Here is a 15,208-nt window from a genome sequence, read left to right on the forward strand (position 1 = left end):
TTACATAGGCATCTATTACCCCCCCACACCCAGTCCTGATTTTTCACACTTGCTATCTGGTTACCCTACACACACGTGTATATTTCAGCAGTGTAGTTGTGAAATCTAAACCCAACAATATAAAGACTATGAAGAACAGAAATATAAGAAATAATTCCTCAGAGACAACTAAATGTGTAATCTAAAAACTGATTACCCTAAAAATATACCTTTCCAAGGAGTGTCGGTAAGTTTATACACAATACTTCTTTTCTGCTTCTAACAATAAGCATGCTCCTGACTCAACTTGTGTCTTTCCCATACAAAGATATGAGATTGTCCATAGCCACTCATGCAAAAGGAAGCCAGGGACATTAATGGGCAAAGAAATTCTATCTTTGTAACTGAGATACAGCCCTGGCTCAGGTCTCATGTGAAATCTGTATGATGTTTTATTCACAATGTTATTGATGCTGATTACAACCTCATGCATACACACAATGTAAAAGTTAACCAAAATACCTTAATAGATCAGAATTAGATTTATACCAACATAATATGAACAACTGGATAAGGATATCACACTACATTAGCTTAAATAAAATATGAGAAACATATCATACTTGCTGAAACATGCACACCCAATATTTGGTTTGCCCATAATGCTAATGGATCATTTTCAAACCACATTTTTTTCCACTTCAAGATACTTTTTGATTGCAGCTAAGCAGAACCTCTCTTTATTGACCCAAACTTAAAAAATACCCTAAAATGATTTGCATTGTATTTGTAATAAATTCAGTGTTTACAAGTATTGCACTGAAACAAGCAAATCTTGCTGAACAGAGAAGAATTGCATATTTTGGATTTTTTAAAAAAAACATAGTTATTGTATTTTATAATATGGTAGGCTCATTCATTTTTTGGGGTGGGGGAACTGAGGAAAGGCAGGTGACACAAACATCATTTGCAATCAGATTGCAATCTGTGCGCAACCAACTGTGTTAGCTGATTCAGATAAATGTTCCCTAGATTTTGACCAAAATGTCATCTACACATACATGATGCTATGCAGAGTAATCTACTCATTCCTTTCATAGAATTTTTATTTAGACAGTGCTGAGGTGAAGGACAGGGACTGTTCAAATGAATAATTAAAATATTTCATAATACTTCGATAGCACCTCTGATCAGAGCGATATATGAAAGCACTCTGCCAACCTTAAGCAAGCATAACACCCTATTATTTCTGCTTTACAGATGGGGAAACTGAAGCACAGGCAGGTTAAAGAGCTAGATCCTATTTGGTGCTGAGCAACTCATTTGAAGTACATAAGCACATGTCTAAGACCCACTGACTTCAATGGGGCTTCTGCATGTGCTTAACGTAAAGCATGTTCTGAACTGCATTCGTGAACTGGGGCTTAGCTCCCTCAACTCCCACTGTCTTCAACAGCAGTTGAGGGGACTGCATATCTTCAAGGAGCTGCCCAGCTCCTCACAGGATTGAGCCCTAAGGTGACATGACAAGAGTCATGACTGGCAGACCGACCTTTAACCATTAGACAGAATTTCCGAACTATTCAGTAAAAAAATTAATAATTTAATTGGCAAAACCACATTACTGAAAATATTCTAAATGTTTCTTTATGTATATTCAGAAATAAAACTTTCCCTGGACTAGGGAATATAATAGTTAGCTGTCTGATCATAGAATCATTTTCATGTAACATTTACTTAATACTTTGTATATGAAATACATGTGACTATATCCGATATGCATATATTTAAGCAACTGAGGCTTACCTTCAAAAAGGCTTTTTTTTCCAAACTATTCATGATAAAGGGAGGAATAGCTGAAAGTGAGAAAATAAAAAACAAAACAAAACAAATGCTTACATCTTAGCAAACAAAAACTGGTTTTCCATAAACCTTTTTGCAGTAGTTTAGAACAGTAGTTGGAAATCTTACGCCACCTTTAGAATCTGGAATACTTTTCTGTGACTTCTTGCAGTGTGAACAAACCTATTCAAATAGCTTAATTATGACAGTTTAAATATTTACACATATCTCTATCAATGTGTGCAAACATTTTGCTTGGACAATTCAGTCTATTGTAAACTTTCCTCATTCTGGAGCAGACTCATCTTCTCCCAGTGCTCCTTTCCCATTGTGTAGGCACCTGCACTGTCCCCACAACTTCAGGTCAAAAAGAGCACCTGACTTTCAGTAAGCTGAAAGCATTGGTTAGCAGAACCTATTAACAGCAGTAAGGAGGTGATAACACCATAAACAACCATTGTCTCCTTGTACCTCTTGGGTTTTACCAGCCTGCACACAAATTTTAACATGCACATCCATTATGAGATTACATTGTCAAGGTATTAGCAGCCTAAATTAGTGTAAAATTAAGCACAGAAAAAATATGTCCCTTACAGTAGAATCATCTTAATTGAGACACCTCAATGGGTGATCTATCATCCTAATTAAGCACCTGCCTTGATTAAAAGGAGGACACTTTAAAGAAGTCAGTTAAGATTTCAATTGAACTGAGTACCATAATGAAGATTTCACTGTTTTTCATTTTGATTTGACTTCTCTTTTCCTGCTCCCATCTGCCTTCCACAATCTCTCCTTATCTTTATTTGACAACTTGTCTTCTAAAACATTGGAATGGAGAATTTCTCACCTATTTAAAATCTGGTCAAGCACTCAGCAACCTGGCACTGGTTAAATATGTCCAGAATTTTAGCTACTAATTCTGTTCCATTTGAGTAGAAGTTACCTCTCCACTCATTGACAGCAGCCTAAGACCCATATTTTCAGCAGTATTTAGGCAACAGTTCCTATCGATTTCAATGGCAGTTAAGGAGCCAAATACCTTTGAAGATCTGGGCCTAAGGCTCTGTCTACACCAGGGGTCTCAAACATATGGGCCGCGGAGTTATTTGCTGTGGCCTGCCAAGCTCCTCATGCCCCTCCCCCCCAAGTTATTTCCTGCGGCCACCAAGCTCCCCTCACCTGCTGCCCCCCATCCTCCCAGCGCGCTGTGTCACTGCTCCTCTGCCTATCTTCAGGCGCTTCCCACTGCCAAACAGCTGTTTGGCGGCGCTTAGCGCTTTCCAGGAGGGAGGGGGAGGAGCGGTGAGCCGTGCGCTCAGGGGACAAGGTAGAGAAGAGGCGGGGCAGGGGCGGGGATTTGGGGTGGGGACTTTGGGGAAGGGGTGGGAAGAGGTTCGCCGTTCTCGGCCAATGGGGGCTGCGGGAAGCGGCATGGGCCGAGGGACATGCTGGCCGCCCTTCCCGCAGCTCCCATTGACCTGGAGCGGCCAGTGGGAGCCACGAACGGCCGAACCTGAGGACACAGCAGGTAAACAAACCGGCCTGGCCCACCAGGGGCTTTCCCTGAACAAGCGGCGCCCCTAGTTTGGGAACCACTGGTCTAAACAGAGGCGAAACTATTGTCTCTACAACCTTAGGAGGGTTTGATCTAGTAGAGAAACATTTACACAGAATTCAGAATCTCTCTAGCTGTTTATTCTAACAACTGTAGGACAATCATTATGTTTGACTACAGTTATACTAACCCATGCCAGGGGCAGCCATGAGAATCCTTGAGACAACCACCTGAGTAATGGCCTGCTGAGCAGCTTTGGCTGATTCACCTAACCTGTTCCCATTTTCGTCTGTAACAGGGATACCAAATTTGAGTTCCCTGTTGAATTAAAAAAAAAATGGTTTAATAACAATTAGTGGCACTCATTTTTATCTTTTTTAGTCATCTGATCCTAAATGCTTTTTTCTCCTTTAACTGTGTCAAATCGAAAAAATACTTCCAAGCAAGTGACGTAGGCCACGTGTGCTCTGCTTTTGTTGTTCAAACTTTTGTTGTTCAGGGGTGTGAAAAAAACACCCCCCCGGAATGATAAGAGTTTTGATGAAGGAAAGCACAGCTAGGGACAGCGCTCTCTTCTCTGGCGACGAAGCTACTACCCCTCATTCGGGGTGGTTTTATTCTGTCCCCGGGAGAGCTCTCTCCTGGCGACAAAGAGCGGCTACACTGTGCACCTTATAACAGTGCGGCTGCAGCGGCATAACCACGCAGTTGTAAGGTGCGCAGTGTAGACGCAGCCTTCGTCTTTTATGAACTTTAAATGAAGACTTTTGAGAGCTTTTAAAAATTAACTCCTTCGGTGCCAAACAAAAATATTTCTTTTGTAATCTTGTAGGCCAAATATAGGGATTTTTTTTTTGCTGGGGGAATAAACACACTAAAGAGTACTTCTCTACACAACGCACAGTCAACAAAAAAGAATTAGATATATTCATGGAGGAAAGGTCCTTCAATGGCTATTAGCCAAGATGGTCAGGGATAAAAGCCCATGCTCTGGGTGTCCCTAAACCTCTAACTGCCAGAAGCTGGGACTGGATGACAGGGGATGAATCACTTCATAAATTGCCTTGGGCTGTTCATTCCCTCTGGAACCATCTGGCACCGGCTACAGTTGGAAGACAAGATTCTGGGCTAGATGAACCATTGGTCTGACCCATTATGGCCATTCTTATGTTCTTATAAGTCTCTATATATCAGCTCTTGAAGGACAGGTACCTGGCTTTTGAGATCCAAGAGCAAAGATCTAATGGGATACTTATCTTAGGAGAACAAAGATGTTCTATTTTATACCTGTGATATTTAAGCAAATGCCTTTAAAACCTAAAAAAGACTTCCTTTGAAATGCCATACACGACATTGAAAACAGCTAAAATATGTAGAAACATTACAAAACTGATAAATTAACTAAACAAAACAAGTAGTTCATCGGCAAGTGTTGCCACAAAAATTACATTTCTTCTAGAATGAATGTATCACATTCTCTTTCTTACCTTTGCCTCATTAATGGAATATTTATGCAATTAGCAGCAGCTACAGCAGCAAAAGGAACAAAACGTCCTATAAGGGGCGAGACATGCTGTGAAAAGGGGAGGAAAAGGTTTTCAGGTTTCACAATCTTTTTTAAGAGTCTTAAGCCATTTTTTTTTTTACATATAAAGCAGATTGTTCTCTCTGACTTAAAATTCCGAAAGAACCCACTGTGAAGTCAAGGGGAAAAATATCTGACATAAAACTTCTAACTGACAAAACTGACAACCCTCTCTGTCAGGGTAAGCATTGGCAAGAAGGTTGAAGGGGAGATAGTCTTGACTATTAGCATCACCCTTGCCTAGAAGTGTGAGCTTCCTGACACACCTATCAGCATAATAGCAAGGAGTGGCACCAAAGAGACCTTACATTTAATTCCATCCACTGGAAAGGTTATATCCATCAGACATCAATATTAGTAGCTTTGTAACTAGGCGCACTGACTATACAGAAGCTATTGATCAAATTAATATGTTGTATAATCTGTTATGCTCTACTTAAAATAGATCTTCTTGAACATTTTGTCATTACTGCATTTTATCCAAAACTGAAATTTGACAAAAATATGTAAGACATGCTATTAGTTTTTGGGGGGAAGCGAGTAAAGGAAGAGGAAAAATAAAGAGTCTTCTTTCATGGTAAATCTGAGGATTTAGTTAAAGAATTAGACAAATTTTTAACCTGAAATCAGTTTAACTGAAACATGCAGACATACTCCGTAGCAGCTTCATGAACTCTGTAACGCCAGTCTGAGACAGAGTTGCAAAAAACTGCTAAAATCGCAAGAAAAGAAATATGTATCTTCACTCATCACTGGAGCGCTCAAGCATGTATTAAAATTAAACATTTTGGGAACAAGAATATATAAGCCTTTCAGCTTGAAAGCTCAACAGAATCCCTTGTGCAGGATCAGGGTGATAAGAAAACTCCAATTCCCTACATTTTAAAAGTGAAAGCAACATAAATATAAAAAGGGAGGTAGTGAAAACTGTTGCAAGTATTGCTACTGCAAAATATAGTATTCTTGCCAATTTTAGAAGTTTTAATCAAAGATTTTGATAAAAGTACTAAGTTCATTGGCAAAAGCTTCTGACAAATTTTCAGGAGTTTTGACAATAACAATAAGTAATAGAAGATAAATAGGTATATGAATAACTACAGCCTACATAATTATTATTTTATGCTTAAATGTCAAACTACTTATTTCACACTTCAGCTATGTCTACACTGAAACTCAACTGCAATCAAAGGTATGATTGCAGCTGGAGGAAGCATACCCACACTAGCTTTAATCTAGCTAACATGGCTAACACCACAAGTACATACCCAGGGTCTCAGAAGGGCTCGTACAGCCTATGCCAAGGTCTGTGTCATCATGTCTTCACTGTTATTTTTAGCCATGTTAGCTTGACTAAAGCTAGTGTGGGTATGCCTACTTGAGCCACATCTTTGATTGCAGTTTGACTGCAGAAATAGCCATAGCCTTTGACACATATGGCCAAATTTTCAGCCAGACTGAGGTTCAACCTCCATGTTTGCTGGTGCAGTTTTGCATCTACAAAAAATGTTCCTGCATATTTTGTCACATGAATGGATTATGAGCATATATATCTTAGTAGTTATTTGTCTAATTTCCTGATTTTCTTCCAAAAGATACTTAGACATGTAACACTGCCAGTGTAAAAATGGAGTACATGCAATTTGCACTAGCAAGAGGGAGGGGCGGGCCACTGAAAAATCAATCCGCAGTTCTAAATGAGCAGTAGGTGATTATAGTTCCATAATGGGAATTGAGTTTAACAAGATGTAGAAGTACCAGAGGATGACTCAGCCACTAAAATTCTACTAAACATAAAAGTTTAACTAAGAAAAATTCAATACCTTGGTTAGTGCATTAAGTCCTAGAGCTGTTGCTACAGCACCTGTAGTGGCAGAAACATAAGCCGTTCCCAGCTGGCTAAAACAAAAATAAAAATGATTGCACTTGCACAACCTGTGTTTGTATTAGCTTGTAATATCTTCACATTCTAAAACAACGTGAATCAATACTGTACTAAAATAACTTAGTTTAAAAACAAAGCTGCATTTTATTAATGTGGAATCAAATTTCTCTCTGCATCTCATCCTGTTCATTCCATTTTAGCTTTTGCTCCTATGTCCAACTCTCTGAACTAAGGCTGTGAAGGATCATATGCCCTATATTTAACCTGTTGATGTCCTTAATTAAAGACATTAACCAAAGCTTCTGACAAGGTAACAAGCTAATTTAGCATTTTCAAATGACTGGTTAAAGAGTGCAATGAAGATCTCTATTAGAGATTATGTTGGCATTTAAAAGATTGTTTAACTCATGGTAGTTATACTCATTTTTAAAAGGTTAAACATAATTGTAATCTCAAATCAGTCTCAAGCATCTCTTTGCAACTGTTCTAACTTGTTAGCACACACTCACGCTGATTTGTGCAGTGACTCATGTCCACATACTGTATCAGAAATTACTGAAGCTCAACCATCTTCAGACAGATGGCAGTGCTGGTTACAAAGTTATTCGAACTGTTTGGTTAAGCATCTGACCTGACAGTAATTGGAGCATCTCCACTCCTGTTGGTGTAATTTACAATAGCGTTGAAGGACTGGTTAATCCACTGCCAGAAGACCACTGCTGGACTAGTTCTTAAAACAAGAAAAAGTGTGTTTTTAAAATGGACATTAACAAAAAAAAAAATGTTATACCAAGCAGGGCAAGTATGAACCTAAAGAGCTGCTTGACTGTTCTTATTTATCTGAGCAAAGTTATTCTGAAGTACTTCAGCCAATCAGAAACTAGTTTCTTACAGAATACTTTTAAAAACAAACATAGAAACACAACTAAAAACCATAGCAGCAGGCAGTATAATAAAGCACAACCTTGATTAATAGACTACATTTACAGACCTGGTTATTTCTTGTACACACACACACACACACACACTCCTGCCTTTTAAATCCACTTACTCCAAAATGTTCTTCAGTCTGCTACTGTGACATAATTTTTAACATGTCCTATGAAACTGAAACATTTGTTTGAGTTCAGGAGTCAACGGGTGATTTTTTCATTATTAGCTCAAAGCATAAGCAAACATTTTTGCCTCAACTAACAATAAAGATTGATGTTGTACAGGAATGAATGTAAAATCTGTTTCAATATAGGCTCAATGACAGATTCATTTGAAAAAAAAAAAGTCTTTGAGACCTCTTCTAAATTGCGTGAATGCTAGTAAGGTGATGCCTCAAGACAAAAATCCTACCTTGAAAGTATTTAAACATTTTAACTGTTGGGGTAGCAAGAAAGCTAAAGATCATGCTCAAGTTCCAAAGCTACTGTCTGAAAATCTGATATGACTGCTATAATATTATCAAGATGGGTGCTTTAAAAATGCCTGTGTGGGGGAGGGAGGTAACTGTTCCACTGTGAATTCTGAGATGGAAAACATCCCATTTATGTGAACAAAGAATATAGATTAGAACATTCTTCCTATTAAATTCAAGTCAATTGCACTTGTGGGGCCTTTTTCAGACAACTAAATATTATGAGTACCAGGTTGCTCAGTGGAAAAGCTCCAGAAGACAAGCCATTAGCAGCGACAAAGGACACAGAGATCAGCAAATCTTTTCCGATTCTTAATATAGACTGCACCAATAATATTTGTTTTCATTGGTTTGGGGTTTTTTGACTGATAGATTCTTTTTATTATCCTTGCAGGGGCTCAATCTTGCTAGCTGACGAATACTCTTGTCCTCAATCCAATAGAACACTCATGCACATCTCATTTGCTTACGTGGGACAACTTACACGCTCAAAAATATTTTGGGGCCAGAACACGCAACACCTTGCAGGATCAAACCGTAGGTAATTTGCTGCTTTCAAATTTTGATCAGAAAGGTCGGGCTATCAAAGGGAATTGCTATTATTGAGGACTAGTTTTTGTCCACAGTGATTCCTTTCAGTGGAGCATGAAAGCGCAAATTTATTTATTTGCTCGGGCATGGAAATAAGGACAGAAAGGAAACCTTGCATTGGTGGTCAGTATGGCTATTAATAGGGTCCAAGACCAAAGACTGATGGCAAGCTGTTGGGAAGTACTGACACAGCAAGTCATTTATACCGATTGAATGGACAGAGAGACAACGCAGAGATGCTACAATAAAGAAACTATATTTGCTGAAGATTTTCAATCCCAAATCTAAAGATCTTTCTTGGATCTTATTTTTTTTTCAAAAAAATCTTAAATCAGAAATCTCAATTTCAAGCAATTCAAATATGCCTCATTATTCCTGCTGCTTTCTAACATCTGATTCAGATCTCAAAGCAACCCTGAACTAATAGCTCTCCATCTCTGTCACTTCTCTTTCCTTTCTCATGTGCATGCGTATCCTTTTACCTACCTACCTTATCTCCCTTTCTTTTCTATCTCATCCTGTTTAGATCTCAGCATGTTGAATGCATGTGCTCTGCTCTCTGTTATTCAGTGACAGGAAGCATTGCACCTGGATTTAATGACGACAAGGAGATACTATACCCAAAACAGCCACTTCAGCCGGTGTATCACCAGGAGAGGTAGACAGACTAACAATACCTAAATGGTATTTTTGAACAAACACATAGGCTCTCCTTCCATTCTCATGTATGTTCCAGTGGTTCCTTTCTATTCTGAAGGAAAAGTCTGCAAAAGACAAAGGTCTAGATCCTCAGGACTAACTAGTTGTGCTTAGAACAGGGGACCCAAGAAAAGAAGGGGAAAATATGGATGGGGCTGATTCAGCCCCAGGGGAATTTGGAGCAACCTCAGAGCTGTTCCATCCTATACCAACTGCAACAGTGCCCTAAAAGATGTTTCAAGACCAATGGCCCAAGACCCCTGGAGTGCAAGACACTCCAACCATGCCTCTTCTTTCCCCTGACACACCTCCTCCTGCCTTCTGTGCTGGGAACAGGGAAGGAGTGGGTGCCGTAGAAATGGCTATACCTGCTTTACATCATCCAAGGATTTCCCTTCTGCAAGAACACTCTCCAGCTGATTGTTTAAGAAAGCTTTCTGATCTCTTTGCACTGTCTGGGATCTGGCCAAATGAGACCAGTGTCTTCTGGATTAGTAAATAACTATTGATACAACCTAGTTTTGAATCGGACGGTGTCTCGTAAGGATATGAAGAAAGATGGGAATTAGGAAAAGGCATAAAGCAGTGTTCATGGTTATTAGTTCTGTAGGTAAGAATATAATGGAACCTGCATATGAAGAAAGTTACCTTTATTTTTTTCTAGACAACTACTTTGCGGAAGCGGGATGTATGACACTTTCTGGACTACCCTATTTATAGATTCTGTGCCATCTGCTTCTTCATATGCTGGTAACAGTCTGCTAATATTGTGAGCATGTTAATGGTTAGTGACTTCTTCGCAAAGTTCACGGCTTTGAATTTTAATATAATGAACCAACACATAAGCCTGTCAAGAGACAGAAGTGTCAGCGATCAACAGCAGCACTGATGGATTTCTCTGACATTCCTAGCTGGGGCTTGGTGGCTAAGATCCTTTTACACAGAACTAGGATATCTTGCAAAACGGCTCTTGCCTTTTCTTGAGGACATAAGATAAAGTGAGGATAATTTTGGAATCCCTGAATCAAATACAATGATGTTATTGCTTCTAACTCCTCCACTGGTTCTTCTAAGAAAAATAATATTATTTCAGAAATAAATAAATAAACTAAAATAAAATTCTAGTGCAAAGACTACTCATAGAAGTTACTAAGACTAGCCTTTGAAAGTAGACTCCACTGAATTTGTGAAGGTTTGGGGTAAGGATAATTCAGGTGCTTTTGAGGAAAAGAGAGGTAATAAAAGGGACATGGGACTGGACGACTGATAGACTGAAGGATGTTTAACACTTACTTTGCAGAGAGCATCCTACATGCCAGATCTCTACAGTGAGAATTCTCAGACAATCTCCTCCTCTTAGTTCTCCAGATAAATCTCCTATATGGATGGGATTTTGGAACATTCAACTTCCTCAGTTAAATGAGGAAAAGCAGGATATTTGGTGAATTATTAGAGTGGGATAAAAGGCTCACCTCACAGCTACTTCTACAGGAAACTAGCAATAAATGCAGGTAAAAGGGATACAAGGACAGAAGAGAAAAGGAGGCAAAATTTTATATTAAAAAAGTATTTATAAAACATCTTTTAAAATATTCGGATGAGCTAACTACATTAAATATTACCTACTTAATTTACTGACAATGTTTGTGTTATATTGGCATCACTTACCTATAAAAGGTCATCATACAACCTGTGATAGTCATGTTCATTGGCACCTGAGCTGACATTCGGCCAATCAAAACCATCTTTTCACCAGTGTCCGGGTGAAAAGCTGAATCATACACATATTTTGCTCTCCATAGTTCATCTTCTGTCAACCCAGGAGCCACAATGCCTTGTCTTGGAAACAAATACAAAAATGTGGTTATAAAATATAGCAATTAGTAAAAACAAACAAATATGGTACCAAAGGACTTTTGGATCAACAGAATAAATTTAAAAAGATAGAAGTGAGTATTGTACTTTAGCTTCTATTGTACTGCATGTTAAGAATCCCACTGACAAGTGCATTTGGTAGACTTGCCTTTACATAGCTTGCTGAAGAAAGAATCAAAATTCCCTGCAATGGTTAGGTACCTTAGGTACCTGATACTGTCCATAACAAACTTCTACCTGTTCAAAACAATGTAGAGATTTCAGCTATATAACTTCCATTAAAGTCACTCATAATCACACAGACAAAAACCCATGCCCAAGTCTGAAAATTTACCTTCAGGTATCTGAGAAGCTATTTATCTCAAATAATAGAACAAGTAGTCAAAGTTAGCTCTCAGTATTGCTGCCATACCAACTATTTATTGGAATCAGACAGCTCATCCATAGACCAGAGTGCTTTCTTAGCATGGGCTCTCAGACCATGTCGTTTGTTGATTCAGAACTCTAGATGCTAATTCATAACTCCAGAAACATAAGTATCACATATACTTGGCATTACAAGAAGATACAATAGAATACCTAGAGGAAGCGATATTGCTTTGAAAATGTTTTAAATATTTCATTAGATGGATATAATCACCTGTTGATATGAGTGACACTTAGCAAACCACAATCACTTAAGGTCCAAGAAAAAAACTGTCATTATTACTGATGGCCAAAAATATCCAACTATCATACCTGTAATCATGCACAATTTTTCTTGCATTTTCTAGTTGTTCATTAGGTAATAAAATATTCCTGGGATCTGTTACAGTAAAGAAATGATTGGCTCTTCCAACAAAAGTGCTTTGATCCCAACGGGGTTCCTTGATATTAATGTTTAATGGTATATCTGCTGGCATTTTCATGAACTCTATGTGCAAAGAAAAAAGATTTCAGTTTGATAATTCTTGTAATAATGTACCGAGAACCTCTAAGGGTGTAATCTTGCCAGGTGCCAAACACTCTAAAATTCCATTAAAAATCCTAAATGAGCAAGTACATACTTTGAATGCAATGCATTTATCCCATATGCTTTCCACAAACAACAAAGCTGTCAGTCACACGAGGAACAAGTGCAAGTTGATCTGAACATACATATATATTTCTACATTCCTTCTCTTAAATAGCTGCACAGTAAAAGAATGGTTCTCAGAAGATGAGTAACTGAAGAGCAGAATTTTACTGATAATAGCCTCACAAAATAATGGATAATGCAAAATACTAGTTCAGTATTTGCTTTACTTGAATTAATTATGTATTCTCGCGACACTCCACCAGACTGGAATAAGGGGACTTAAAGCGAATTAAAAATGAAATGTTTTGAGAAGACATGCTTTAAGTGAGTTGAACTATTCTTCTACCACTGTATTTTTTGAGAAAGCCTGTAAAAAAATTCTGGAACAGCAAAACAAAATTAAAGTTAGAAACACACAATACAATATCTTTTACTGTAGATTATTCTTTATTTTAAAAAGTGTTACCCAGCAATCCATAATACGAAGAAGGTGTGCCAGTTTTCCTAGGCATAAAGGCCGGGAAGAGCACCTCTGCCAGTTAACCTCACAGACCTAGCAGTGTTCTGCCACCTCAGTAGAACAGGGTAACTTATTCATAGTTTGCAGTAATAATAGTTGCTTCCACACCAAGACCAAATATCATCTGCTCAACCATTCATTCTGTCTAATCACTAAATAAGTATATGGAAAATGCTAATGAATAATGATTGGTTGGGGTTAATAAACAAATTTATACATCTAACTGAGAAGTGATGTTAAAGACAAACCACTGTGTTTCTTAAGGGCCTATATGGGACCATAAAAACAATGTTTTTTCAATACATTTCTAAACATGAATTTTTAAACTGTACGATATTCTGTCTAGTATTGAAAACAACCACAGACTTACAGACTTCAGTGAAAAAGAAGAGAAAAGCAAACAGATACAATCCACTATGTGATCAAACACAAGACCTTGAGAGAATGACAGTTTCACTGTAGAGACACTATGGCAAAAGCAGACAAAAGATCATATCAGCAAGAGCACAGGCTCAGCTCCCACTGATGTCACTGGGAATGGAGCATGTCCATGTCTATAGGGGCTAGGGCCCAGAAAATTAAAAGTTTTCTGACTGTAAAACAATTTTAGCATCCTGATGAAAGAAGGCAGTTCCTAGTATAATACAGGCTGTATCAACTATAGCATTGTTAAAAGTGGATTTCTACAACCTGTTCAATGTTCTGAAACAAATAAAAAACCCAAAACAAACCACCAAAGTTAATTAGACTTAAGAAAAGGAAAAATGTTTTGTGAGAATGATATTTGTACTGTTGTCAGGAGAAACCAATACACTGTGTACCAGTACGCTACCATTAAGATCTAGTTAATAGTCCAGGTGAAGTTCCAAAAGTTAAGACTTTTAATTGTTAAAATGCCAAACTTGAAGATATTTGCATCCCTGTTGGGTTCATTATTATCTAACTAGAGCTTCAAGATTCTATCAGATGAAAATTAACTATATAGTGTGATTTTGATTCAATAATTGTTCAAAATTAACTTGTACAGGTAGAGTAAATATAAATCTATATTGCAAAATCCCATTAAAGAGAAGACACACCATTAAAGTTCATGATAGGGCCTTGTTATTTGTATGAATATTTTCATAACCTGATCTACAAACACCTTTTTAAGGGTCACTCAAGAGCCATAAACATAACCAGATATGGATAAGTTTTAACAGGATTTATATAGCTAGAGAATTGATAAAAAGAAATTTCCAAAGTTTTGTCTGTACAGTAATTTATATCAGTCTTCCCCCTCTGTCATCATAACGTGAGAAATGGAGAAGTTTGGTATTAGGACAAAATCTTTAAAAATATCAGATCTAGGTCAGTTAGAAATATTCTAATGTTAAAGCAGAATTTAAAATAAACTAGATAGGTCAATAAAAATAACTTTTAAAATAGCATATTTTAAACACTGATCTTCAAATTATCCCTGATATGGTGCAACACTGAAACTTGGCCCAAATATATTTTAAAAGACAAGCCTTTTCTATACAGATCTTGGCAGAGTAATAACCTAGTGTGTTTTATATTTTGTACTGTATGAGACAAAGCATAGGAAAAAAGTGATCCCCCTGCGACAGAATGTACCCCTATATTCACATGCCTACACACTACTGTAATAATTGTTGTACAAGGCATGTCTTGTAAGGTATCATTTGAAAACTCATAATTTACTGGTGAATATTGACCTGATAAAATATGTGTGGCAACATTGTATGTGAAGTTATAAGATTCCACTGTATGGCGTTATTAATACGTATTCCAAACTGAGGTTGACAAATAGGTCTGTCTCAAAAATACTTAATTTGCATTTATATAGTAAACAGAGTCATCAAGCAGGAAGGGAAACAAAGGAAGCTCAAACAGGTGAGAAAAAAGCAGCAGGGAACATCCTTCCCCCTGGACATTTTGTCTCCAGGTACCCAGCTGGAAATGTTTTTTCAAGTGGGGGACTGGCATCATAAAAAGGAGGGACAAACACTCCATGGCACCCCTCTCGCTCTCCCTGTCCATTGCACTCAAAGCACCTGAAGCACCAAAGGAAGCAAAAGTTGTATTCTGGGAGAAGGGGTCCTGACCTAAGAAGTCTGGTCAATAAGACTGCTGAAAGCATGTGGTGAGAAAATTTTGCTTTGAATTTAACATAGTTTGTTAAGTTAGGCATCAGTTGTGTTTTACTTTTATTTCT

At 37.8% G+C, this 15,208-nt stretch overlaps 1 protein-coding gene across 2 annotated transcripts in view; it reads right to left on the reverse strand.

Moving 5' to 3' along the window:
- SFXN1 (sideroflexin 1) overlaps positions 1-15,208 on the reverse strand; it is a 39,761-nt gene that overhangs the window by 9,699 nt on the left and 14,854 nt on the right. For both annotated transcript variants that reach the window (XM_048861178.2, XM_048861177.2), the window contains exons 2-8: positions 12,152-12,326; positions 11,207-11,377; positions 7,475-7,573; positions 6,782-6,857; positions 4,864-4,949; positions 3,567-3,694; positions 1,786-1,835 (exon numbers count right to left, since the gene is read on the reverse strand). In XM_048861178.2, coding sequence (XP_048717135.1) covers positions 1,786-1,835; positions 3,567-3,694; positions 4,864-4,949; positions 6,782-6,857; positions 7,475-7,573; positions 11,207-11,377; positions 12,152-12,321 — 780 coding nt within the window. In that variant the 5' untranslated portion in view covers positions 12,322-12,326. The remainder of the gene's footprint in view (positions 1-1,785; positions 1,836-3,566; positions 3,695-4,863; positions 4,950-6,781; positions 6,858-7,474; positions 7,574-11,206; positions 11,378-12,151; positions 12,327-15,208) is intronic.

This window comes from Caretta caretta, chromosome 8, assembly GCF_965140235.1.
Source record: "Caretta caretta isolate rCarCar2 chromosome 8, rCarCar1.hap1, whole genome shotgun sequence".
Taxonomy (NCBI): Eukaryota; Metazoa; Chordata; order Testudines; family Cheloniidae; genus Caretta; species Caretta caretta.